This window comes from Cricetulus griseus, chromosome 5 (assembly GCF_003668045.3).
Source record: "Cricetulus griseus strain 17A/GY chromosome 5, alternate assembly CriGri-PICRH-1.0, whole genome shotgun sequence".
NCBI classification, from domain to species: domain Eukaryota; kingdom Metazoa; phylum Chordata; class Mammalia; order Rodentia; family Cricetidae; genus Cricetulus; species Cricetulus griseus.
Window position 1 is genome coordinate 161,252,506 of NC_048598.1, and position 27,895 is coordinate 161,280,400.

The following is a 27,895-nucleotide window of genomic DNA, read 5'->3' on the forward strand; positions in this document are numbered from 1 at the left end:
AAAACAACTAAGCTTTCCACAAGCCAAATGCTCAAAACTTAATAATAAAAGATGATTAACAGTCTTGAGTATTCGACATTGCACAAATGAGAACCTCAGCAATAATTTGGGGCAGAGTCCCCCTTTGTACTGTCACCTCTCATCTTTTCACCACCTCACTTTCCCAAACATGCACACCCCCCTTATCTCCTTCCCCTACTCTGCTTCCCAAGTCTACGTGTCTGCAGAAAGCCCCAAACACTTGACTGATCATATCCGGTTGCCATTCCAGGAAATCCCAGAGTGGTTTTTAAGCCTCTGCCCACAGCTTGTAAAGAAAGGCGAGAGAAAAACTAATCGATACCAGCACCCCAGCTGTGACCTGGCACATAAGGAAATCTAGAAAAATAAATGTCATCCATAATCTGTATAATTTAACACTTGCAAGAAAACCACCTCTGGGATGGTCTCCTATCGGGACAGTGTTGCCTGGATGGGGCTGAGATTCCTACACCAGGTGTCAAGACCGGTTAGGAGGCCCTCTGGTTCCTATTAACTCAGACAGGGAAATGCCTTCTCTCCTGCTGGGGTTATCCGATCCCCCCCCCCAAAGGAGGAGGAAAGGAGAGAAAACAATCACTCTCTACACCTCTCTGGGAGAGCCTTTTGGCAAGGGCTTACCTTACAGCTGGAAACCCTTCTCAAAGGTGGGTATACGACCAACTATTGTCTTGATAACCAGTCACAGCCCTGAACCGAAACTCACGTAAAAATACGGTTTTCTTTAATCATAGAGTCCCTTCGGTAGATGAGTACCATCCCTAGGGTAAGTGGGGAGGGGGGCGGGAGGGGGGCCGGCAATCTCCTGTGATTAGGACTCTCTTGAAAGGTTTTCCAAATTTTTTAAATGACAGGAGAATGAATTCAGAACATAAACACATCTCTGTTCCATATAAATCACCAGGTCCGTCCACAATAAAAACAAGAACGCCAATCGGCAGGACGGGGCATTAAAGGAAATGAAGATTGTCAGTAAAATCCATAATGCTTTCTTTCTGTTAGACCTTCTGGGAGGTTATAATTGCATTTGGCCGCTTCGGGCTTGTCAGTGAGCCTTGCTTCTTAATAGTCTCAACCCTAAAAGGAGTGACTGTCAAGGGGGGACCCAGCTGAGATCCAACAACAACAAAAAAAAAAAAAAAAAAAAAAAAAAAAAAAAAAAAAAAAAAAAAAAAAAAGGGAACTGTAATCCTCCCGAAAAGGGAGGAGGGAGGGGAGGGAGCCTCCTGTATTCATCAGTCAACATTAATGTCCTTTGTTGTTCACCTTTGCTTAGAACAGTGAACGCTATCCGGTTCCCTTTTCTCCCAAATCAGTGCCAGGGTAGTCCCCTCCTAAAAGCTGCCTCCCAGCATCCAAGAGCCAGGCTTCTGACCCATCACTTTCCAGCCGGCCTCCACGACCCCCACTGCGCTCATCCCCTGGTAGAGAAGGTGTCCAGAAGTAAAAACGCTGCCAAAATCTCGGTTTCCCTCCAAGGACCAAAGAGCGCAGCAGCACAGATGTTGAAATTTACCAACCCCCGCCCGCCACACACACCCCAGACACCGGGGAGGCAAGGGAGGAAGGAGGCTGCGTCCCGGCTCCGTCTGTCACAGGGGCTGGCTGCCGGTGCCACATTCCACACTCCGGGAATGCCGACCCCGGGCGGGCGCGGGGACTTCGCGCCTCCCTACTGTTTGGGAGTGTTCTCGCTGCGGGATCGTGGTCTCCCTCAGCACCCCAAGAAATCCTTGCAGCCCACTGCCGCCTCTCTGCCGCTCTGGGCCAGCATGGGTTGGACCGAGAAAAACCCTGTTGGCCTCCCGGTCCAACTTGACACACAACACGCCCCGCGGCCGCTCCAAACTCCGCCAGCGTTCGGAGCCCGGGGCTGCCGACCCAACGTTCCGGGACCGGGTTCGAGGTGCGCTGGGTGCGCAGTGGGGAGCGAGACCCCCGTGCGCGCCCCTCGGCCGGAGGCCAGTGCCTCCAAGCCCGGGACCCGCTGCGCTATGCCAAGACCCGGCGTTTACAGCCAGGCGCGGAGCGAGCTGCAGGGGGACGAGGACAGGAGCGTGGAAAAAGTTCGCCCGCGAACACTCACCCACGCCGTATTTCTCGTGCTCCGTAGGTATCCACATGGCTATCAAGGGCGCCGAGGGTCTCGGGGCTATGCAATCCCCGCGCCCCTCCGGCGGCTTCACAACAATGCACGGCTCCCGAAGAGCGAGCAGCTGCGGCGCTGGAGCGCGGCGGATCGCGCGGGCTGCGGCTCTGGGCAGGAGCTGCGCCCGGGGCTCCCGAGCGGGCACTGACACTACACGGCCGAGGCTGCGCCGCCCGCCGCTCTGCCGGCCGCGGCTGCTCACAGCCCTGCGAAGCGCTCCCGGGGACCCGGCGGCGCAGTCATTGTTCTGATTCACTGAACTAAGCGAACGCGCCGGGGCACTCGCGGGCGCACCCCCGCCCGTCAGCCGCTCATCCAGCTCTGCCTCCCCACCGCCCACGCAGCATGCCGGGAGTTGTAGTTCTTGGTCTCCCGGAGCCGGAAGGGGGCGAGGCTTCAGCGGTTAAGGGCGGGGCAACTAGTTAGGGTCGCCGCATCTTATTGGTCCAGAGTGAGACGGCACGGCTTAGGCGTTTAGGAAACCACCCAGTGGGTGGGCAGGAGACCCAAGGCGAGTTCCTATTGGTGTGTCCTCGCTCGGCTCCGCCCACGGCTCGCCCCTTTCTGCTGGTCCAGGTAATGGCTGCTACGGAGGCCCGGGGTCTCGGTGCGGACCAGCGGGAGGATGCTGCAGGGGTCCGCGGTGGAGTCGGGACCATGGATCTTGAAGGTGAGTGCGCTGTCCCTGGGGTGCGGCCGATCTGACTTCATTTTTCCCGTGCCCGGGGTGCACTTGGCCCCCGCTCGGACCTTAAGAGCCGGTCGGCTCTGAGACCACCTTGGTGCCAGGTTGAGAGCCACGGGAGGGACCCAAAGAGATGAAGCGGGGCGGACAGCGATGACCTGGCTGAGGCTGTCTTGGGTGGGAGGAGAAAATGGGAAAACCTGCCTTCCCGGCAGCTGGGAAATCTCCTTTTGCTATCTTCCGGGTTGGAATTCCGTGCTTTGCGCTTGCCGCCTAGTGGGTTTGGGTCAGGTCTGGGTCGCACGTGTGATTGTAATGCTGGGATTAGCAGCTATTTCCTAGCCAATACCGTTCGCCCTGCTCCGTTTCCTGGTTTGGCTTTGAAAGGTGTTTCATTTAGTTTGGGACAGGTTTCCAAGTTGGAAACTCCAAAACTTACTTGCCGGTTGCTCTTTGGAGTACTCTCCAAAAGGAAAGGGTGTGTGCATCTCAGGTATCCTTTGACCCTTGGGCTCTCCAGAATTGAATGTGGAGCTTGGGAGATCTGAAGTCCTAAATTCTCAGTGAAAGAGAGAAGAGAATTAAATGCACACTAGCCTTCACTGAATATTTAAAAGGGGGCGTTGAAAGTCATCCCAGTTACTTTGTATCTACATGACTTTGATGTATTATCTTCAGTTCCACTGTAGAGATCAGAAATCAAACTTTGAAAGCCACACAGAGTACCTTTTTCTTTTGGTCTTGCTCCACTCCCCACCGGACCCCCTTTTGCTTAAGTGAATAATTTAGCACACCAATTTCTCTTTCTTTAGTGGATATGATTTGGGCTTTGGTTTTTGGTTCTTGGTCCTTGTTAGTGCTTTTTTTTTTTTCCTTTCACCTTCACAGCTAAATTGAGATTTACTACGAAGTTGTTTTGTTTTAAATCTCAGTAGCAGAGAAATGAAGTGCAGTTTCTTCCCACTTCCATGAGTGAAATTCCCATCATAGAAGCAACCTATCAATCTATCGTTGGATTATCCCTATACCCCGTTCTTATATAACAGACTGTTGTGTTTTCTCAGATTACTAAAGTTCCAGAGGGCTACCATTTTAAGATATGAAAATTTGCAAAAAAAAAAACACTTAAAAGTTATTAGTTACCTTACAGTTCACTAAAACTATTTTAAACAATTCATTCAGAAACATTTAGAATTTTAAAAAAGTATATAGTAAATAAAACCCCTTCACTACACAGATGCACTTATAAACGTTGGTGCATATTTTTTCTGACATATTTTTCTTTCTTTCTTTTTTTTTTTTTCTTTTGGTTTTTCGAGACAGGGTTTCTCTGTGTAGCTTTGGAGCCTATCCTGGCACTCATTCTGGAAACCAGGCTGGCCTTGAACTCACAGAGATCCGCCTGCCTCTGCCTCCCGAGTGCTGGGATTAAAGGCGTGCACCACCAACGCCCAGCTTTGACATATTTATAATAAACGTAGTATAGTTCATTTTATAATAAAAAGCTAATTCTAGGGGAGGGACAGGGAGCTGGGATTGATATGTAAAACAAGCTTGTTTCTAATTTAAATTAAAAAAAAACACAAAAAAAGGCTAATTCTAGTAAACTCAAAGATCTACAACTTTCTTCTTGCTTATCAAAGATGCTTTCATACCAGAACATGTGTTGTTTTATTTTTTAGTGACTACACACATATTCCATAGAATATTCCATAGATATTCCATACTTCAACCAGTCCCCTGTTAGCCAAAGCAAAGTGGCTTTGCTTTTCAATAGTGTTACAGAGAGTGGGCTTATTCATATGCATATATCCTTGCCCAATGGAATTAGTGTGTCAAAGGTCATTAAGCTTCTATAAGTTTTACATAGATACTAGTTTTCTCTCTTAAAAAATACTCATTATGCATATTCCCCAGTAATATCCAAAAGTCCTTTACCCAATATTTCACCAAGTATTATTACTAATCCAGGACCAGTGATGAAGGACACCATTAGGTGACTAGTGGAAGCTTAATTTTAGGCTCCAACTTATTTTCAACAAAAGTGCTGAGCAGCAGTGAATTTGCAGTGTTTGTAAACAAAAGTGTCCCTTTCCCTGCTTCAGAACTGCCCAATATTATCATTGATTTGTAACAGTGACTGGGAGAGCTTAATGATTGGTTTTTGTGTCATTTTTAGCAAGCAAGTTTGTCATTTAATTTTTTCCTTTAATAATTTATCATTCCACCATTTCATCAGAATTCTTTTTAAACCCTACAAAATGGGACACATATTTTCGGTAGGAATAATTGCATTAGGAGTCTATTTCTTCTTAGGCAGGCACTTAAGTTATCAAGCATGTCTTTCCCTGTAAAATCATACACCTTTTTAATTTCTGTAAAACTGCCTCTTTTCAGAGGTTTCCTCTAGTTCTAATTAAAATGTCAATCTGTGTGTTTAACATCCCGAGACAGAAGGGCCTGAGGAGTCATTTAATAGAAATCTTTGCAGCTCTCTAAATCTCCACGGGAAGGAGTCACTAGGTGGAGTGCAGGCATCCACAGCTCCCTTGCTGAGACCACTGCTGTCTGCATTTTCTTGGTCCTCCCAGAATCCCTGCATTGATTGGTTGGCTCTCAAAAAAATTGTTTCACTTTCTGAGAAAAACCAAAAAGGCAATTTTGTTGGCAACACAGATACAAAAAGGAATTACACCAAGTGTGCAATTACCCTCCTTACCGATTCTCCAGTATACAAGTTACCCCTTGGGTATAAGGACAAACTCTGGATGCTGTGCTGTGGGCCAGGAACTGAGCTGAGAGCTACGGATGTGTGCTGAGATTCATATGGAGAGGAAATTAAATGACAGGGTCAGGCCAAGGCTTGAACATCCCTGTTCGTCATTCATTTGAACAGAAACTATTGTTTCCTAAAATTAAAAAACTAATAATAATAATTAGGGTTTGGGTAAATGTCTTAGTCATTAAGAGCACTTGCTAGGAAACCCTGAGAACCTGAGTTCAAGTCGTACTACCCACATAATAGCCAAATGTGGCCCCTTGTGCCTGTAACCCAAGCTTTGTGGGGTGGAACAGGAGTCCCAGGTGCTCTTTGGCCAGTCTATCTAGCAAAAACTATGAACTTCAAGTTCAGTGAGAGTCTGAGGTTGTTTTCTCCAAATGAATACATAGTAGATGATGATGGTGATTGGATTTATGACCCCTGTCCTGCTGAGACTTTATTAATCTCATTATGATGTCTGTAGAAGAAATGATTGAGAGTAGCAAGTGAACTCCTTGATCTTGTATTTCGTAATCTGATAAATAGCAAGTCAAAGCTAGAAACCTAGGCAGTATCTTTGGTTCCTGTCATGCCCACAGGCCCTGAATTTGATCAGTTACCAAGTCCCACTTCTCTATTCCTGGAGTATCAGTGGCATCTGCCCTTCTGTTCATCTCTGTAGCATTATTCTGATTCTATTTCTAACCTTCACCGCCACTACTGAATACTTATTTGCATCTTGTACCTCCTAGTCTGAGCTCCTGAAGGAAAACCAAGACCTTGTTAGACTTGCTTTTGTCTGTTTGATCTGGCACAGTGTTAATATTTAATAAATGTTTGACCTGAACAGTATTCCAGCATCCCCAACTACACAACCTTCCTCTAGACCTCTCTGGCACTTAATTATACCCCTTTTAATCTGCATTTGAAAACAAATCTATTTTAGGGGTCTCCACTGGAAATCACTGTAATTCTGCAGCATGCATAAGTAGGCCCGACTTCAGCCTCATCTTCAGCCAGCCCTTTTCCATGCCTGGATCTTCAGTATCTACTTCTCTTATCAGACTACAGTTACTTGTTAGCATCTTCACTTACTGAAGCCAAGCCTTAGTTATTTTATATCCATTGACTGTCAGAGCTCCATGCACTATTAGGGTAGCAGTTTAAATGCTTAGAATATTCTTGAAACTTACTCAAAGTGTTTAGCATTGCTTCTACTTTTTTAAAAGTAGAAGAATTGAAATAGGATTTAAAAAAAAGAACAAGGAAATGATTTATGTTTATGAAAGGTATGCATACCAACTAGAAATGCAAAGTATTATCAGAAGGTATTTTGTCAGAATTAATCATGGTTTGCATTGTATGTTGTTTTTCTGCCCTTTTAAAAAATGATTTCTAATGTTGTTTAACTAATGATTAATTTTCTGGAGAATACTTTAGTTCTGGCCTTTAAATTTGGATCCTCTAAATGAATGGCCTGCCATGAACCTTGAACTCTGCCTCCCATCGTCTGTATGGCTGGTGGCCAGTTTCCTACAGGCTGTCCTCTAATTTTCTAGCATTCATTCCAGTCTCTCATATAACTATGGAAAGAGGGTTAGACTCTATTTGATAAAAACTCTATTTCAGTTTTAATTCTGGCATTGAATAGCTATTTAACATAGAGGTTTGTTGTATGCTCCACATCAATGAAAATATACACAAATCCCAGCCTTGCAAAATTCCTTTGAGTTACATATTAATGGAAGCCCCGTATATATTCATGCTGTAGTCAGACTTCAGTAAATATCAGTTGTTCTTATTATGGAGATATTATACCTAACTGCGCAGTAAAACTGCCTGACCTCTGATACTGTATCCAGGTACAAGGCTATCTAAGCTGTGGTATAACCCTGGGGAAGCTTGGGAATGCTCCCATGATAACTGCTTATCCTTCGATACCCTACTGGAATGTGGGTGCTGTCACTGTATCTGTCAGAGCTATGTGCTTATATTGCAACTATGTGCTCTGAAAACCCTTTACATAACCATCTGTCTATACTGTCACCCTGCACAGCACCGTCCCTTCACACCAGCTTCCCATGCCACACGGCCTCCAGGACTGCACTGTCATTTGGGGTGGCTTTACAAGGTATAGGCCTGAGGGTGCCATGGGAAAAGAAAGAATCATAGAAATACCGTCTTCGTGTATCTTCTTTGGTACAAGGACTTTCTCTGAACATCTTTTTCTTTTCCTATAATACAGGAAACCCAACTCCTGGCTTCAGAGAGGAAGCATTATAGAAGGGGCTATTATAGTAATGGTGGTAGTGCCTGATGATGGCTAACATCTGAGAGGTGCTATGTCGTGTACTTGCTGTTTCAAACCACTTACAGTATTTATCTCACTTCATTCCTTTTATTTATAAGTGAGGAAAATGATTTTAAAAAGTGGTCTGTGCAAGGTCACACGGTACCCGAAAGAGGGCTTTTATCCAATGCACAAGTCTAACAGTTTGACATGGTAACTAAATTCTATTAGATGAAGCCTGAAGCCGACATTCTAAAACACAAATATGTTCTAAGTGAGTGTCTCGATAGCTGGATAGAATGGTACGGTAAAGAATGTGAGGTCAGACCAACTTAGGTTGGAATTCTGGTTACTTACCAGCTTCATGCCAACAAAACTGTGAACCTCCTCCTACAGCAAGAGCAATATACCTGTCCTGCTGGCGCGCCTGCGATTTCAGTCTAAGAATATAGTATGATAGAGGTGATGGTTCTGATCACCTTTCCCACCAACAGGCCAAGTTCCTATTGCCAAATTTGGTGGACATTTACAGTACCCTAGTGAATTTGTATGCATTTCTCTCTGTATTGATATAGTTCTGTCATTCATGTACATACATATCATACACTTACAGTACCCTAGTGAATTTGTATGCAGTTCTCTCTTTATTGATACAGTTCTGCCATTCACATAAAACAGCAATGTTCTTCCCAGCACACATTCAGGTTTCCATCTGTCTTACCCCCTCATGGTTTGCTCAGCTTATAGAACCTAGGACCACCAGCCCAGAGGTGACACCACCCACAATTGGCTGGGCCCTCCCACATCAGTCACTAGTTATGGAAATGCTCCACATATTTACCTACAAGTCAATTTTTATGGAGGCATTTTCTCAATTGAGGTTCTGTCTTCCCAAGTGGCTACAACTTATGTCAAGTTGACATAAAATTAGCCAGTACTGCTATGATTTATCTAATAAACACATCAGACTACAGAATTGGCATGTCACTCACAGTTCCATGGAGGCTTGTAACCTCGTAATGAAACAAGTATGTTCTGCTGACCTTCTTGACTCCAAGTTCAAGCAGAGTAGCATTTTTCAGAAGTGATGGTCATCTCAGTGATCCATCTTCTGTTTTTCTTTACAGCTGATCCTTTCTGTGACTAGTGCTATTTGTTTGCAAAGTGTCCAGTAGAGGTTACATACTATCTTTAGCCATAGGAACTGAAAAATGTTTTTTGAAGCTAAACAAGGCTTTATCTTTTCTTTCCTTAGTGTAGGAATCAACAAATGCCATGTAATAGAATACTTTAAGTAAGACCTTACTACATATAGTTAGGCTTTCTCCATGCTTACCATATCTTAAGTAATAAATACATTGAATTAATAAAATGCATTGAATTAATAAAATGCATGGAAGGAAATGTATGGAATAATAGTCAACACTGGAATCTAATGTTGAATGTTCTACTTTGTAACAGAATAAACTTGAGAAAAGCTTTTTAACCTCTGAACCTTGATTTCATCAGAAAAAAAAATGTTGCTGCTAGCATTGTTAACTTAATCAAGTACTGTATGTGACAGTCTCTGAAATCCTTGAGAGAACAGGAATACAGGCTAAGAAGTGCCATCTAAAAGGCAACAGTGGTCACAAACCTTGGAATTGGACAGACTGGACAGTTAAAAACTGTGTGACTTTAAGCAAATCAAGGGACCTCATTTCCATTATTACAACTGAAGTAGGAACAGGAGAGGAATGGAGTGTCACATTTATAATTCAGATCCTGTACAACAAAACAGACTGGGGCTGGGGGCTTCTTAAGACAAAGGACAAGATTTCCTTGGAAATACCATCTGACTGTACAAAGTGACAGAGTGGATCACTCCAGGAAGAGTAGGGAAAGGCCCATTCCTTCCACTGGTCTGGGGCTTCCCTCCCCTTTACCTCTTGTGGAAAGTCTCAAGAAGCTTTTGCCTGAAAGGTTTGCTAGCTGTGTTTTCTTTCTGTAGTCACTGAGTTCAAAGAGTCCCATGTCTGGTCTCATGCCTGCTGCCGCTGCCACTACAGAACTCCGACTATACCTTTACTTATTAATTAGGTGTTTTTGTTTCTAAACACAGTCTCACCATGTAGACCTATCAGCCTGGCATTTGGACACTGCCTCACAGCACTTGGGGGTGCCAGTCTGTGTCCAGTAGTACTGATGACTGAGGCCAGAGAACCCTGCATGTTAGGCAAGCACTCTGCCACCTACCCAGCCAGCTCCGGAACATAGCACTAAAGCAACTACAGACTATAAGGAAACAAGGGAGCTCTGCAAAGCCCTACTATGACAAGTTCCTGGTTATATAAAAAAGCCCCCAAATCCAGGGACAATCACATAATTCCTGTTGCCTTTAGTCTCAGAGAGTATTATACTATGAGTGGTGTCTTAGTTAGGGTTTCTAATGCTGTGATGAAACCATGACCAAAAAATAAGTTGGGGAGGAAAGGGTTTATGCATCTCACACTGCTGTTCATCACCAAAGGAAGTCAGGATACGATCTCAAACGAAGCAGGGTCCTGGAGGCAGGAGCTGATGCAGAGGCCATGGAGGGGTGCTGCTTACAGGCTTGCTCAGCCCACTTAAAGAATCCAGGGCCACCAGCCCAGGGATGGCCCGCCCTCATTGTCACTAATTGAGAAAATGTCTCACAGCTGGGTCTCATGGAGGCATTTCCTCAGCTGAGGCTCCTTTCTCTGATGACTCTAGCTTGTGTCAGCTTGACACACAAAACCAGCCAGACAAGTGGTGACTGAGCACCACCTTCTTGCTTCCTGCTGTAGGGACAAAAATGAAGAGGACTCTTTGGCCTTGTCCACTGAGTCTGTTCTGTGTAGTCAGGCTCTGCGTCCCTTTCTTAGCAGAACTAATGGTACTTTCTGTTCCCTTGTTGCTCAAAAAAAAAAAAAAAAAAAAAAAAAAAAAAAAAATGAGCACGATGTGTATTGACTTCGTTCGGAACTTACTAAAGTTTGTAAGTGGCTTTATTTGTAAAAGAAAGGAATTATGTCACGTCTGGGTTTCTCCAACGCTGTCCTCATTTCTTAATGGGAAGGTGGGCATTCCCTAACTAATGCTTTTATCTGAATACATAGAGATGGTTGATCCCCCCCCCCCGCCCCAGTAAGGACATCAGAAATGTAATTGTGGCTATTTATTTTCCACAATCTTTTGTTGTATAACAGACTGCTCTTGACTAGTAATAGCCAATTAGAAAAGAAAATACCTTGTACACAGCTGATCATAATTACCTTTAGATAGCAATTAATAGCTGGAGCTGTTGTTGGACTGTAGCATAGCATCAATCAGTCTCTTTTCTAAATCGCCATGTAACTAATTTCCTCAGAGAAGAGAGAACGAGAAAGGAAGGGGAAAGCCTGGAGCTCCTTAGAATTCCTTACAGACCAGTTTATGAATGGCTTTTGAAAGCTTTTCACGTATTCGGCCATTGATGAGAGGCAGTATTGCAAATAACTGGCCGGGACCCTCACTGGGTTATTCTTCCAGCTGCAATGGAAAAATACATAGGAAGTAGGGATTAGTGACGGGATCACTAGACAAGGACTCAGAAGCGCAGAGTCTTGATCCCACTTCTGCTTCGGACTGATCTCACAGAAGCCCTCTGTCCTCCTGGTCAAGAATTCCTGGTTGTAAATGAGAGAGTGGGATTGTATCGATGTTCTTTCGAGTGCACATTCCAAATGCCACTTAAAAGAAAAACAGTGGGTTTGCAACATTTCCTGGGGTCTGTAAATAGTGGGGGGACATCACAGTATTTCCTCCAGGATTAATTCCACATTTAGAAATTAGGTTAGAAAATTAGCTGAGAACCATGGCCAAGAGTTGACTTCTGGAGTCACTGCAAGACAACATAGTTAGATTGTTAGAGGCATCTAACCCTACTCTTTGGGGCTCAGCAGTGCAGATCTGAAAGAGTAATTGATGGAACAGAGGCCTCATTCAACTGCTTTATTAAGTACCTACTATGTGGAAGCTTGTATGTTGTAGATGCTGTAGACTGCAAAGGAGAAACCAGTGTTGGTCTTGCTATCCAAAGTCTCAGAACCTACTAGGAAAAATACAATTGCATTTAAAACTCACAGAGTAGAAGGTTCCACAGAGTATCAGAATGCTGGGGAATTGAGCAGGAAATCGATTGTTTCCAGCAAATGGACCTAGCCCCTCAGGATGAGTAAAACTGGACATGTACAAACAAGAAGAAGTCATCACAGCCTAAACAAACAGCAGTGAGAATCTCCTGGCAGATGCAGCAAGTGTCACGTGGCTTTGTTGTGCTCAGAGAAATGAGAGAAGAAGAAGCAGTGGAAGCCCGGGCTTATCGTCCCCAGGTTGGGACTTGATCCTGTAGAAGTGTGAGGCTTGAAGGTTCCAGGGAAATAAATGATGAGGTCAAAGATTAATCAGGCAATGGAAACTAGAAAGGGAAGTTGAATCAGGAGTCCTGAATCAGAGCCAAAGAAGAGAGAATGAATTCCTACACAAGACTTTAAGAGTATGCCACTGTTTTGTCTGTTTGGTTTCTGTTTGCTTGTTCTGAGTTTTGTTTTTAGGGCTTTTTATAATTGACAAAGTTATACATATTTATTACGTACAACACGGTGTGTTGATAACGTGTAAACATTGGCATTTCTAAATCAAGCTAGTTAAGTCTCCGTTTCTTCCCATAATTGTTTTATGGCAAGAATATTTAAAATCTCATTGTAGTTTTCCAGTACGGTATAAAGCATGTTGCTATTGTTAATGACAGTCACCGTGTTGCACATGAACTTACCGCAACTTACCTCAACAGTCTGACTGGAATTATGTGCTCCTCGACAGCATTTTCCCAGCGCAAACAAGCGGAGTTTCCTCACAAGCACTCAGAATTCCCCTCACATGACTCCATTCTTGGACCATGTTCCAATATTTCTGTTTGTCATCTCTCCCTCCCCCCTCCCCCTCCCTCTCTCCCTCTTCCACCTCATCTCACCCTGCATCTCTCTCTCTCTCCCTTTCTATCTTCAGGCGTTATTTATGACTTGTGTGTGATGTGTGTATGAATGTGAGAGTGCACGCACCGCAGCATGGGTGTTGAGCTCAGAGGGAAGCTTCTAAGAGTCTGTGCCCTCCTTCCTCTAGGTTCCAGTAATTAGATCCGTATCAGCAGACTTACTTGACAAGTACCTTTACCTGCTAAGCCATCATACCAGCCCAGGTGTGTCATTTGGGTTCTTTGGGGTGGGGGGGATAAGGTTCTAATGTCTGTAGTCAGAAATTCCTGTTCTGCCTGGTCCCACTGCCCTTCAGCCCCAAATAAACACACAGAGACTTATATTAAATGTAAACTGTTTGGCCAATGGCTTAGGCTACTTACTGGCTAGCTCTCTCTTAATTATTAACCCATAACTACTAATCTGTATATTTCTACATGGTCTTATCTTACCAGAGAATGTCCAGCATCTTATCTTCTCAACAGCTACGTAGTGTCCCTCTCACGGCTTCTTCTGCATCCTTTCTGCAGAATTCTCCTTGGCTGGTAGCCCTGCCTATACTTTCTGCATGGCTACTAGCCTACCAGTGTTCTATTCATCAACCAATAAGAGAAACATATACACAGAGGAACTTTGGCCTATCCCTGACATGATTTATTGGAAAGACTGTCTGAAAGGCTCTCTAGCAGGCCCCAAGTATGGCAAGCATGGTGGAAGCAGGTTTTGCCCTTTCCCTTTCCCTCCCCCTTGCTAAGCCATTAGATTACATTCCTAAAGCTAGCTCCTAGGTCTATTTTCTTATTTGGCCACTGACTCATTCCTTAAATTAAAACTAAAATTTATTATTTGGCTACACTGGCAACCTGTCCAAGCAGAACTTACCAACTCACCCTCGCACAGACTTCCCCTTTATGTCTTTAAAAACCACTTCTGCAGAAAAGCCTACTGTCCTTGCCCATCCAGAGGCAGTGCCCGCCCACCTCCTCCCATCCTCCAGGGTAATAAATCTCCTTTGTGCTAAGAATTTGGTGTCTAGGTGTTCTATACCAACCCCAAGGGCTCCACACTATCCATGCTCTATTGTATGTTCCACACTATCCATGCTCTATTGTATGTTCTTGTCGCCTTTGCTATATTGCATCCCCTTGTTTTTATAACTAGAGTTTTTTATGTTATTTTGAGATCCAATAGAGTGAAAACTGCAGTTTTATTCTTTTTGCTCAAGATTGCTTTACCTAGTCTTTTCTGGTTCCATATCAATTTTAGTATTGTTTATTCCACTTCTTGGGGGGGGGGGATCTATAGAATTTAATTAAGGGATTGGAATTGAATCTATAGATCTCTTTATATAGCAGGGAAGTTGTACCCAGATCAATTCATTTGATTTGTGAATGTGAGCTATCTTCTATTTAGCAGGGTTTTGCCTAGAGTCTCTCGAGTGTCTGATGAGCACTCTACAGTTACTTCCCAGCTCACTTTTAAAATTCTTTTGAGACCAGGTCTTGCTAAATTGATCGGGGTGGCCTTGAACTTGCTCTGTAGTTCAAGGAGGCCGTGACCTTGTGACCCTCCTCCCTGACCTCCCAAGTTATTGGACTGGGAAGCAGTTCTCTCAGTCTGTAGCTAAGTGGTGATAGGGCCCATTTCAGAGCCATTTCCTTTCTGCCCTGGAACTGAGGTGGACAGGCCTCTCTGTAGTGCACTGCGGAGGACAGATTTCTCTCCTAGACTTCTTACGTGAGACTGGTCTAGGATCTCAGCTTCAAGGGCTGCAATCAAGTTAGAGTCTTCCCAGGGCCCATAGCCAGGACTAAGGTAAGCAGGCCTGCCTCCCAGAGTGACTCCTTCTGAGATTCTGGCTGATGGCTTGGGTATAAACCAAAACCAAACACAGCTGTAGCCTAACCCCTTACCACCAAAGACTTTGCCAGGTCAGGACCCAAAGATACAAGGGTCCCTCTAGGTCTTAGACATCGTGGGGATTTCACAAATTTCTACCTAAATTCCAACACACTTACAAATCTACTTTTACTCAGGGGTCACTGTGACATTGTGTTTGCTGTGTGGTAGGCCCAAGAGCATTCTGGAGTAGCTTCCTTCCCCTTACAGTCTTGCTGGCCTGGAACTCCCAGGCTGGAATTTTTGAACTAAGGCTTTCAGAAACAATTGGCATTACAACCTTCCCCCTCAAAATCAGACAACTCAGTCCTGTAAAGAAATTCTTGATGTGTCCGGCAGAGCTGACTGTTCATGAAGATTCCATTCAGTCGGCTGGCTTCTGCCTCACCTCTGTCCCAAGGAATGCTGGCCAGTTCAAGCAGAGCCCATCAGAATAAGAGAGACTCATCAACTGCACCTTCAGGAATGCTTGCCTGTTGTAATAGGACAAAAGAGAACTGTGCTCAACTTCAAAACCAAAGTGAAATAGTGATTTATAGCCCAGAAGATTAAAGATGTTCGTGGGCTGAAGATAGGAATTCCTGAGAGAGTGCAGAGGGGTAATGAGAAATTCGTGCTGAAATCAGGCTAGGGTGATCAGGTATACCCCAGAGCTGGGGGAAGGATGGAGAATTTCATAGAATATGGAGGATAAGATATTGAGAATTTCTGTGAATTGACCTGAATGGATTCCAGCCAAAACTGAGCCATGTGAGCCAGCAAGGGCCAGACTTCCTTAAGGAAATGTTTGGGGTGGGGAGGCTTTGTTCATAGCAAGGACACAGCAACATGTAAACTGGACTTTAGGGACAGGAATCAAGTTATTACAGGCCTTGGAGGAGCAGGGTTAGGGGACCATGGATTCTGGGTGAAGTAGCACATCCCTTAAGTTACAGGTCGGGTCAGCAGACGAAGAATCCAGTTACTAGAAAAGGAATACAAGTTGAGATTTGATATCAAGAAACTGGCTGTGTGCCAGTATCTGGCATTCCAGACCTCCATAAAGGTCAGTAGGCTGAGGTGACACAAAGCCACTGGCTTAAGAGAACATAGTCACAATGATGGTGGGATTGGGGGAAGCCAGGAGGAGGGGACATGCGTATTAGTGATACTTGAAGGAGGCTTAGCACCTGACAAGTTATCGCAAAAAAAAAAAAAAAAAAAAAAAAAGAAAAGAAAAACCGTCCGTCATGTGGCCACTGAGCTCCCAACCCTGAGCTCTGTCAGCCAACTATAACATAACTCTGCAGTATAAAGTGATAGCGCCTTCTTTTTCATGATCCCTAAAGTGTAAGGAATTTGATGCTTTGGCCAAATATTCCAATTGCTGTCATTTCCCTTATAAAATGTCTTAGATGTTTATTAACAGAACAGATTAGATTATGTTCATAACTAGCTAGGTTCATGAAACATTTAGGTACCAGCAGTTATCACTGTTCTCTTATGGAGAACATAGTCTTGTTTTCTGTTCACTTTGTTACATTTGTCTTTATAGACAAGTATCTCCTGCATGAAAGGCATCACGGAGCTGCATGCATGTCCAGATCTGTTTTCCTTCTGGTACTTGGAAGGCAGAGAACACCAGCCATGCAAATTTACATTTTTGTTGTTATTTGTTTTTGAGACAGGGTTTCCCTATGTAAACCAGGCTGGCCTGAATATCACAATGTAGACCAGGCCAGCCTCAAACTCACATAGATCCTTTCTCTGCTTCCTAAGTTATGGAATTAAAGACATGAGCTACTGTGCCCAGCAAAATTCACATTTCTGAGAACATAAATAAACTAGAGATGAACCAAACCCTGGAATTAAAGACAGGAGTCACCATGCCCAGTGAAATGAACACTTTAAATAGTGGGCTACCAAGACATGCTGGCATGCTAAGATGTTTTCAGACAAATTTATTTTTTTATTCATTGTGTAATTGAGTTCAAAAGGGCCACCATTAAGTTAATATGTTATTTATGCTTATAGGGACAGTATGATGATTCCATAGAATTCTGGGACAAAATTCTGAGATCAAATTCTGAGACTTCTTACGTGTATAGAATTTCATGAGTGAATAATTTACAAATATAACATATGTAGCTTTCTTCTAGAATTTATTCTAATTTTGTGGCTGTCCTGTGGATAAACGTTTCTATTTAGTTTTTCAAATATTTAACTACCATTTTATGAATAATACCTACTCAAATTTCATGAACACTCATGTTCATTTAAATTATGAAATACTCATCAGGGTCATCTCCCCACTATTTATTAAGAATTTACACAAATTACAAAAGGTTCTACTAAGAAGGGGCTACCCTGTGCCTATGGTCAGACCTGTAAGTGGTCCCCTCCATAGCATTCCTGTTTGACTTTGTGCCTTTGTGGGAGAAGAAATGCTAAACACAGTTAAACACAAGAAACAGCATCTTTTTCTGTTGAATGATGTAGCATCTTTTCAAACTATTTCTCCCCTTACATCCAGGAAACTGAATATATATCCAAGATATAGTAACCTTAAAAGATACTTATAGGACAAAAACCTACCATTTTAGCTCAGTATGACAATATTTCTCTTCAAGTTGGTGGCGTTTCTTTTTCCTTCCTTCCTCCCTTGCTTCTACATCCTCACCTGCATGGATTGTGCTCTACCGATAACCTATACCTACATTCCTATTTATTTAATTTTGGTATCACCACTTACTACATTTAAGACTTACCTATTGAGTATAGAAAAGTTTTCTCAGTAACAAGTTTCTGACCCATAGTTTGGAGTACTCAAACCCATGCTTTATTATATTAAGTCAGGTAACCATAGTTATTCAGTGCATTATTTAAGTTTATAAAAAACTTAACCCACATTCTTCTATCAGCTTTTAATGACTTCAAGAATCCAAATCCCGCCGGGTGATAGTGGTGCACACCTTTATCCAGCACTCGGGAGGCAGAGGCAGGAGGATCTCTGTGAGTTCAAGACAACCCTGGTCTAAAAGAGCCAGTTCCAGGACAGCCTCCAAAGCCACAGAGAAACCCTGTCTCGAAAAACCAAAAAGAAAAGAATCTGAGTCCCCCCCCCCCTTTTTTTTTTTACCTATTTATGTGTGACTTCAGTGTCAGAAGTGTCAGTAGAACATTGCCACTTATGAATTAGGAGATAAATTCAGGCACTCTTTGATATACAAACCACAGCTTGTAGAGGAATTATTAGTGAAAGATTGTTTAAAACAGCTTTAACGTGATTCATGGTACCCATTGTTACTCACTTCTAGTTGGCAGTCGTGAGATCCACCTGGCAACTCTCCATTTCTTTGGGATTCTCACTTCACTAAATGTGGTCTCCTAGTAGACTGACTGGGGCAGAGTTTGTGAGACAGAGCTGGGTGGCTCCCTTTGTCTTGTTGCTTTTCCTGAAGTCATGATTGCTGTATATTTGTGGCAGTGCATCACAGAGTCAGACTCTGAGCACATTGTTAAGTTATCAAAACAGGTATAACTTTATCAGTATTAGTTATCTGTGGGAATTCAAATCCATTCCCGTTTGTTCCTGGGTTGATTTGTAGTTTTGCAACCAACCTAATTAATAGGCCATAACTTTATGCTTCACCTTTTCCTCTTTATTTATTTTACGTGTGTGGGTGTTTTGTCTACTTGTATGTGAGTATCACATGCATGCCTGGTGCCTAGTTAGATCCCCTGGGACTAGAGTCACACAAGTTTGTGAACCTCCATGTGGGTGCTGGCAATCAAGTCAGAGTTTCTAGAAGAGCAGCCACCTTGCCAGCCTCAAGTGTCACGTTTAATGTGATGTCTTTCCTGAACCCATGCCTGAAGGCACTACATACATTTTTGTAGGCTTCCTCTTACACTAACTGTTTTCTAGAAGAATCTAACTGCTTATAGAGAAATTTATTTTAATGTTAGTCATTCAGCTTGTTACTGTATTTCCTGAGGTTTCCTCTAAATTCCCAGGAACTGTGTGTGTCTTGAAATACTGAAATGTGCTGAAGGCCAGAAGTTCAAAATGTAGTTCTCGCATGGCCACTCTATTTCTGAAGATTCTAAAAGGAGAACTTCCCTGCCTCTTCAGTTTCTGGTGGCACTGGGTATTCTTGGTTTGTGGCAGCATAACTCAGGTGGCCTATCTGTTGTTTTTCTTTTTTAATTGTTTGCCTTTTAAGCTACAGCTATCCTGTTCAGCAACTACAACTCCACAGCTACCAGCAGCAGCTAGGCCTCAAGAGCCGAAGCCTGAGGGAATTCTGTTCCCTCAGGCACCAATTCTTTCAATGCTACTAAGGAAATTTATTTAAATCTCTGTCCCACTAAAGAACTCAAGATTCAAAGGTTGAGGTAGAGCCCTGCTTCCCAGAGAGGCTGAATAGCAAGCTCTCCTAGCTTCTCTCTTTGTATCACCCAAGAAGTGTTCATGCTTTTCTCACTGCTCCTTAGAAACCCTTCTCCACCTGGCTCCTCACTACCACTTCCTGTCAGCTACTTGCTGACCCAGCCTCCTGACCGCAGGTGAATTTTATTAAATTACAATTGTGAAGACCCTGTTTTAAAGTAAGATCACATCCTGAAGTGATAGATTTTTTATATATATTGTGGTATAAGCAGCTGCATTTACTGAATATAGGGCCCTTATTTCCAGATAGTCATTGTCCTGTTCTGGCCAAGCAGTATGTGCACAGGTAGCATTTTTTTTTTTTTAACTCTATATAGAAGTTGGTGCTTAGTGCTTTACTTCATGGACCTAGAACCTAAGTTCTGACCTCACTGTGTACATTAATATTGAGCCCTTCTTTATATACACACATACATACATACATACATACATACATACATACATAATACCTTGCTTGTTAGTTTGCAGATTTGCCATCATTGCCATTTTCATTATCCTTCCTGTTTATTATTAGAGGTACTTTGAATATGTGCAATATATACCAAGTCCTTTTGCTTGTGAAGAGATAGCTATCAATTTGTCTGTCATGTGTAAGCCCCTGAAATCTCGTGTCAGCCTGAATTGAGAGCAAAGGACCTGAGTGTGCAGATAGAAGAACCAGGTTACTCACTTGCTGGAAGACCTTGAACAAATCTCAGTTCTCCAGCATCTGCTTTTTTATATAAGCAGAATGAAAGTGGTAATATTACTGCATAATTCCCGGTCAATAACTTCTAAAGGTGTAAAGTTATGCCAACAAAAGTTAGATGGGTCACTGTACATGCATAAATACAAGTTTGCATATAGCACTAGTGTTCAAAGTGAAAGGATGTTCCCTGTAGCCTGGCCATGTGTCCATCTCACTTGAGCTGTGCAGCTAGCCTCTTCCTCTTTAAACTGCCACTTGCCATTTACTGTGGATGTTTATAGAGTAAGTGTGCTTTATTGTGGATATAGAAAGAAATCACCCCGAGAAATGTCCTAAAAGGACAAGAGATGGTCTATGTCTTCCTTTGAACTTACAGTTTAAGAAGGAAAGATACCTATGTACAAGCAAACAGGCTATTCTCTGAGTAAAGGGTTTCTGCTCGGAAAGGGTAACCATGGTTGACTTCATGGGAAAAGTGGGACAGGTCAGAGGCCCTGAAAAGACTGCAGCACCTGAGCTAGAGTAACACCTCTTGTAAAAACAAAGCAGAAAAGAAGCAAAATGGTGTCCAGGAACATGTCACAGTCTCTGGAGAGAAGTGATGGGTGAGAAACTGGAGTACAATGTCTGATAACTAACCGATAAGTTATCTAACATTCTAAGTCCTTCTGTGTGACTGGATGTTTCACAGTCAGTAAATGTCCGCAGTTAAAGGAGCACACTGACAATTCTCCATAGAAGTAGAAAACTTAAATCCTTGGTGTCCTGGGTTTGAGTGTCAACAAGTGTTTACTAAGCACTAATTATGTGCTGCCAGATGCCAAAAAGAGCAAGGACCAAACCCCTTTCTTGAAGGAACCATTTTGTTTCTAGAATAGGGGAGCCATGCAGAAGTACAGGGAGTCACAGGAACTGAGAGCCTGTAGAGTCATGAGAACTGGTCTCTGGCTCTGTGTCCAACATACAGGGTTCAGAGACAGGTGGTCTTGGACAGGACTCTGTCAGGTGACCAAGTGCAAGCAGAGGAGTCTATATGAGGGCTCAGGGACCCCTCCACCAGCATTTTATCACAGCCTGAACAAGTAACAGTGGCATTGAGGGCAGGAAGACAGTAAGTACTTCTTTGAAAAAAGACCTGTTGATCATATAGACCAAACTGGATTCGGGGCGGATACCATGTATTAGATTAGATTGTTTAAAAGACACTGTCTAGCCAGGCGTTGGTAGAGCATGCCTTTAATCCCAGCACTCGGGAGGCAGAGGCAGGCGGATCTCTGTGAGTTCAAGACCAGCCTGGTCTACAGAGCGAGTTCCAGGACAGGCTCCAAAGCAATACAGAGAAACCCTGTCTTGAAAAACAAAAAATAAAAGACACTGTTCTGACATGGGATTGGATGCAGAAGCAGGGCAGGGCATCAGGAATCTTGTTAACAAAATGTGTTGTTTCTGAGATTTAAACGGATTCCAAGATGAAGAATTCTCCCTGAAATATGTGAGCTTTCGAAACCCAGAACCAGCTAGGAGTGAAGGGCCGTGGTGCTTGGTAACTCAGGTATTGATGCTCAGGAACTGTAGGGAAAAGGGCCAGCCAAAGAAACACACCCTGACCAAAGCCAAAGAAACACGCTTTGGCCCTGCAACCAGAGCCAAATCTGCCCCTGACCAGCTAACTAAGCAGAAAACCAACCAATCCCTGGAGCAGGGCTGTAAGCTGCTATGCTCACTGTGACCTGTGATATTCCTTGGCTCCTGAATGCCAGAATACTTTTCCATCGGAGCTGCAACACTCGGTATTCTTTGGCTCCCGACTGTCAGGATCTTCCATCTGAGTTGCAATGCTTACAGGAACCCCTGCACTGGAGCATAGGAACCCCTGCACTGGCCCTTGGGAACCCCTGCAAGGAGCTCAGGAACCCCCGTACTGGCCCTTCATGGACTCTCTGGCTGCTTCTCTGCCACAGAGGCATAGCTGAGGCTTTCCCTTTCTCCCTGACTTGTGACCATTACCCAGATGTTAGTTTCATGGTAAAGGGTTAATCTTAGGGCTAAGATTACATAGTTAAGTCTAGTGTGAGTGTGCATTTCATTTAGTAATATTAAAATCTGTACTTTTTAATTTTTCTTTATTTTCCAGATAAGGTAACTTTTTCGAAGCCATACTTTTCTTATTTGTAAGGAGCTCACAGCTGACATTGTCCCCATGATTAAAGTCCCCACAGTTGTCCCACTATTCTCTGTTTTGTTTTTACCCATAGTAAGTCTTCCAGATTGTTCTGAGTATAAGAATTTTCACACAGGACCTCATGTCCTTTGGGGTTTGGTGTAAGAAAGAATGCCTGTCTTGATACATATGTATATTAATTTTTAAAAACCTTTGAAAATGCTGACAGTTGAAGTTCAGCATGATGTGTGAGGAAAGGCAGTGCTTGGCGTTACTTTCTCCATCATTAAAATGTCAGTACAGACCTCCAACTCTCCTTTCTGGTCCAGCAGGATAGGCAAGGCCAAGCCACCCTTACCCACATTCCAGAGATGCTCTGTCTCCTATCCAGTGCCTCTCCCTAAGGACTGGCTGAATGTGCCCTGAGTTATCTCTGACAGCTCAGATGAATATCTTCTGGTCCTGATGCTAGATTGCAACTTTACAGATTTTTCTTCTTTTTTCAAGCTTCTATATTCCCCTACTGTTTTCCCCCACCTTTTGGGTGGGTAACTTCATGGCCTGCAAATGTTTTTACTGCTTTTCTTTAGCATGCTATCTTCTTTAGTTTCTGAAGCAAGGAAGTGGTTCCTCCCTCCCAGCCCCTCCCATCCCACCTCCCAGTCTTAAGTATTGGAATCAAGACAACCCTGAAGAATTCAAAGAATTTTTGTGAAAATTGACTTGTGCAATTTAGCTATTGCTTCCTGATGTATTTACTTCAAACGGGTCATTTTGAGGGGTGAAAACAACAACAAAAGCACATAATCTATTATTTCAACAAATATAATAGTAGCTTCCATTTTATTAAGAAATGGTTGCTGGTAGTGGTGGCACATGCCTTTAATCCCAGCACTCAAGAGACAGAGGCAGGTGGTTCTCTTGAGTTCAAGAACAGCCTGGCCTACAGATCCGAGTTTCAGGCCAACCAGGGCTACCCAGTCCTAAGATAGGTATGTTCAGGGCTGGAGCCAAGGACCCACTTGCTCCACACCTTGCCTGTTTTAGTGTGTTCTGTGCTGTGTGTATGATGGTGTGGGTGTGTCTGATGTATGTATGTGTTAGTGTGGGTATGCAGGTGTGTATGCAGAGGCATGTGCATCTGTGTGCAAGTACACGTGGAGACCAGAGGTCAATGCTGGAGTCTTCCTCAATTGCTCTCTACTCACTGATCCTCAAGTTCACCCATTTGGCTAGGCTGTCCAGCCAGTGAGATCCAGGGTTCTCTTGTTTCCAACTGGAACCTCTGTAGCTGGCAGTGCTGGTTGGCGTTACTGCACACCACCATGCCTTGTTTTTGTGTGTGCCAAGGATCCTAACTCAGGTGTTCATGCATGTGTGGCAGGCACTTACTGACTGACAATCTCCCGAGCCCCAGAGATGCTCTCCATAAAGCCCTTCCTCCAGCCCTCCCACACCATTACAAAGGGAGAGTTTAAGAAGCACTGTCCGAAGCTTTGTCACTTGGACTGTCTTTAGGACATGAGCAGTTTAGCAGCAGCCTTGGAGGTCATGGGAGTTTCAATAGTGGCAATGTCCATGCAAGTCCCAACCTGTTAGCATCTCAGCGCAGTGCCACCCGTCTCCCTCCTCGGTGGCAGTACTAAGTCAACAGGGACACCAGTGTAGTAGCAGACATTGTGTTGCTTCTGAAATTGTCACACTGATGTCTGTATTGTGACAGTTCCATGCATGGAATATTCTGAGGCTTCATCTCTAAATATTAAACCACGATTTCTAGTTGTCATATTTGAAAAAAGTGCTACTTTTTACAGTTGTATGCCGTTTGTAAAATGCTGTGTCAGAGTTCTTATGTAAAACTGTGAATTTAATTCTTGTCCCTTGCATGACTGCATCTTTCAGACTCTTTTGCCTTTTTTAATTATTTAGGTAATTTTAACTTTCCAGTGAAGAAGGGTTTTTGTTGTTGCTCAGAATCACCTGCTGCTAATTTAAACTACTGACTCTTTCTGGTTCATAAGTACCTCCTTCTGATTCTCATACACTGAAAGGGATAAGACAGCTAAGTTATCACCCCCATTCACGAAGGCTTGCTCTCTCAGGACCTAGATGCCTCCCGGGTACCTGAAGGCATCATCTGGAGATTGGGTTTCAAAGTATATATTCTAGAAGAACACATGCATTCAGACCACAGCCATAGCCAAATTCCCATTTCCCATCAATGAGCTATCACACCCTGCCAATGGTACAGGCTCAGACTTCTCTAAGAATGAAATCCATCCTCAAACATAGTTTGGAGGCAGAGTTGTCTTAGAAAGCCCAGGCTGGTGTGAGCCCAAGACATAGTTCAGTGCTGCTGCCCAAAGCACTCTGTGCTTCTACATCCTCGATTTGGTGAGGCTGAATAAAAAGTTCCAGGAGAAGTCTATGAAGCAGAGTTGGGTTTACTGCGAGGTGATTTAACATAGATTTAAGTATGGAAGTTAGCAGAAAGAACAGTGTTTCATGCCTACCAAGCTGGCTCTTGAGCAGTTTGCTCAAGAGTCTTCACAGTAGCTATGTACAATTTTAATGGCCTCTCGAGTGACATCCCAAAGAGTTGCTAGGAGACTGCCCTCCCTCAGCTCTGCCACACGTCTCAATTTTCCTCTTTTTTTGGAAAATGAGATGGCAGGGTGGTTCCTAACAGGTCTTGGATAGGATTACAGTCTGAGAAGGTACAGCCAGCCATGGCTGACAAACCTGCAGAGGCTTGGTAAGTTATGTCTCTTACTATCCCTGGAATTTCTAGTCATGCTCATGACATTACAGTTGAGAAAGGAGACAAGGTACACTTGTCAAACACCCATGTTCCCCCAGCAAGAGTCACTGCTACTTGACTTTCTTACTTGAAATGATTCTCTATTGGAAGAATAATGGCAGTATTCACAACAAATGTCAATTGGACTGAAAACTTTCACTCCATTTACTTACATAATCTGTATTTCAGATAGTATTTCACCATTTTCAATTTTGTAAATGCTATGTATATATTCACACTTATATACAACTACACCGAATTCCAGGTTTTAGTGTTGTGAATAAAATAGAAGTATCATTTGTACATTGAACATGTATGTTTTATTGCAGGTGTTAAGTCATTAGTTATGCACATTCATAGGTTACATGTGACATATCCGTACACCTTTATATTGTGCTTTGTTAGCATCTACACTCCCATCTCTTGCCCTTCCTTCTTGTTCCAATACTTGGTTGCCTTCATCTTCCTAATAGTCACTCTGATATTTGTGAAGCATTTGCTTGTTTCCATGGATGCGAAAAAGCATATGATTCTTGATCTTTCTGTATCCGGGTCTATGTGCATCCCTGAAAATGACATGCATCCACATTTTATTTAACCAGTCTCTATGTTTCTATGCACCAAGGTTGATTCCAAATCCTGATGTTTGCACATACTATGGCTATTAATATATGAGTGAAGTCTTCTCTTGTATAATACCATCATTTCCTTCTGGTATATGCCAAGGGATAGTGTGTTCATCCAATAATTCCCTTTTTAGTTTTTATAGAAAAATTCAATTTTCCATGTGCAGTACATTTCCACCAACAAGTGTGTCAGGGTTTCTCTTTCCCCGCATCTTTGCTGGCATTTGCTTAGATTGCAGAGGGGGATAGGATTTTTTTCTAGTTGTCATTCTGACTGGGATGAGGAGGAGTTTCAGTGCTGCTTTTGTTAACGTTTTCCTAGTAACTAAGAATGATGACTGTCTTCTTTCCATGTTTAATGGCCTTTTGTACTGTTTCTGAGAAGTGTCTTTTAAGAGCATTTGTCCTCTTATTGACTGATGTTTTCATCAGGCATTTTGTCACAGTAGTGACAAACTAAAACAGAAACCTGGCATCAGAGAAGTGGGCTTGTTGCAGATGTTAGTTATAGTAGGAACTGATAAGCCTGGAGTTAGTTATAGTAGGAACTGATAAGCCTGGAGTACCAAGAGAATGAAACTTTGTGATTTCAGATGATAAGGAGAACTTCAGCAGGAGCAGAATCCATGCCTGTTCCATCCTTTCAAAGCACTGTTAATCTCACCTAGCAAGAATAAAACCCACCACCACAATTTTTGAACCTAATTTGAAGCAAGCCAGGACCATGGATAGTGGCCGGCTCCATACCTGGGATTCCCAGAGCATGGCATGAATTACATTAGTTGGGGGGCTTCCAAAGGCAATACCCACAAGGCTTTGTACTTCCTGTCTTCATCCAATCAGGGCAAGCATACATCCTGTCATACTTCCTGCCTTCATACCTTCCGCCTACGTGTGATCAAGCATATCCTGTGCATTAGGGCAACCAAACTTGTTTATAGACGCTTGTTAAAAGATGTGGTTTGTTATCTTACATGAACAACAGCCCCCTGCATTCCAGGAAGTTATCTGTCTTTGGGCAAGTGGAGCTTCGAGCTAGAGGCCTTTTTGTTTTATACATCTCTTAGACACAGCAATCTAAACTTAAAGCAAAACATCAGCCATTGCATCACTTGTCTGAATTTTGTTCCTACTATGACCCTTCGTGGGAGTGTAAGTAGATGCAGCAGGTGGAGGAAATTAATGGCAAGGGAAATGCATGGGATTTATGAAAATTAAAACAGGCTCTTTATTGATACTACTATTAACTACAAAATAAATTTCAGGCAGAACACAGATCCAAATAATTAAGCACAAAAATGCACTGTAGGAAAACATATAGGAATTAAAACAATAAACTGGCCTAGAATGATTTTCTTATTATATCATAAAATATACGGTATATACAAAATCGATAAATTACACACATACTCAAAAGGAAAAAAGGAAAAAGAAAAGGAAAAGAAGGAGAAGGGATAGTGACAGAGTTTACTGTTTTAGTTTCAGTTCAGAAAAAGAAAAAAATGTTATAGCAAAAAAATTACATAGCCATGGATAACAGAGGCACTTGCACCTGTGATGGTCAACTTCCTGGTTCTTGAATGACCTCAAGGCATTTTTCATATTATGTGGTATAAAGCACTTTGTTTCTTTTTAATGGTAGTATCTTCAAAAACCATGCCTTTAGTTTTAAATTTACGAAAGCTTTTCTGATCTAATTACGTATTTTCCATTTTGTTCTGTTTTTTTGCTTACAATTCCCATTGTAAGTGTGGGTAAAAGGAGCTAGCAAAAACTATGCTACTGTTTGCAAGCACAGGTTGTCCTCATGACTGTACACAGCCTAAACTCATGTGACCTTGCCTAACCCTCAGAACACCCTCAGGATATAGATTGTCTGATCATTTGAAAAAAGCTTGGCTATTGCATGAGACTTTAGTAGACCTCAGTTTTGGGCGAGCTCTCTGACGTTCACACAGCCAACTAGAGCCGTAACAGTGTGTCTCTCTTTATCTTTTTGTCACTTATAGATGTTTCAGTTCTGAACATCGAAACATTCAGAATGGAGTCATGTAAATTGCCGTCTTTTGTTTGGCCTATTTTTGGTTTGTTTGTTTTGTTTTGTTTTGTTTTTCAGACAGGGTTTCTCTATGTAACAGACCTGGCTGTCCTGGAACTGGCTCTGTAGACCAGGTTGTCCTTGAACTCACAGAGATCCACCTGCCTGGGAGTGCTAGGATTAAAGCCATGCACCACCACTATACAGTTTCATGGCCCATTTTTATCTAACAATGTTTTTTTTTTTCCTACCCCCAACATACTATTTTTATTTGGGAATTGAAATTCATCCAGGTCACACTTGCTTCCCATT

General features: G+C 43.0%; 2 protein-coding genes across 6 annotated transcripts in view; one reads left to right on the plus strand and one right to left on the minus strand.

Moving 5' to 3' along the window:
• Nucleotides 1-2,445, minus strand: part of Dock4 (dedicator of cytokinesis 4) — a 392,331-nt gene extending 389,886 nt beyond the window's left edge. For 2 of the 4 annotated variants that reach the window (XM_027419722.2, XM_027419723.2), the window contains exon 1: nucleotides 2,126-2,445. In XM_027419722.2, the coding sequence (XP_027275523.1) occupies nucleotides 2,126-2,162 (37 nt within the window). In that variant the 5' untranslated portion in view covers nucleotides 2,163-2,445. The remainder of the gene's footprint in view (nucleotides 1-2,125) is intronic. The other 2 variants (XM_027419721.2, XM_027419727.2) reach the window with 1 other exon arrangement.
• Nucleotides 2,446-2,713: 268 nt separating this feature from the next.
• Znf277 (zinc finger protein 277) overlaps nucleotides 2,714-27,895 on the plus strand; it is a 111,671-nt gene continuing 86,489 nt past the window's right edge. Inside the window, exon 1 of one of the 2 annotated variants that reach the window (XM_027419728.2) lies at nucleotides 2,714-2,858. In XM_027419728.2, coding sequence (XP_027275529.1) covers nucleotides 2,768-2,858 — 91 coding nt within the window. In that variant the 5' untranslated portion in view covers nucleotides 2,714-2,767. The remainder of the gene's footprint in view (nucleotides 2,859-27,895) is intronic. The other variant, XM_027419729.2, reaches the window with a different exon arrangement.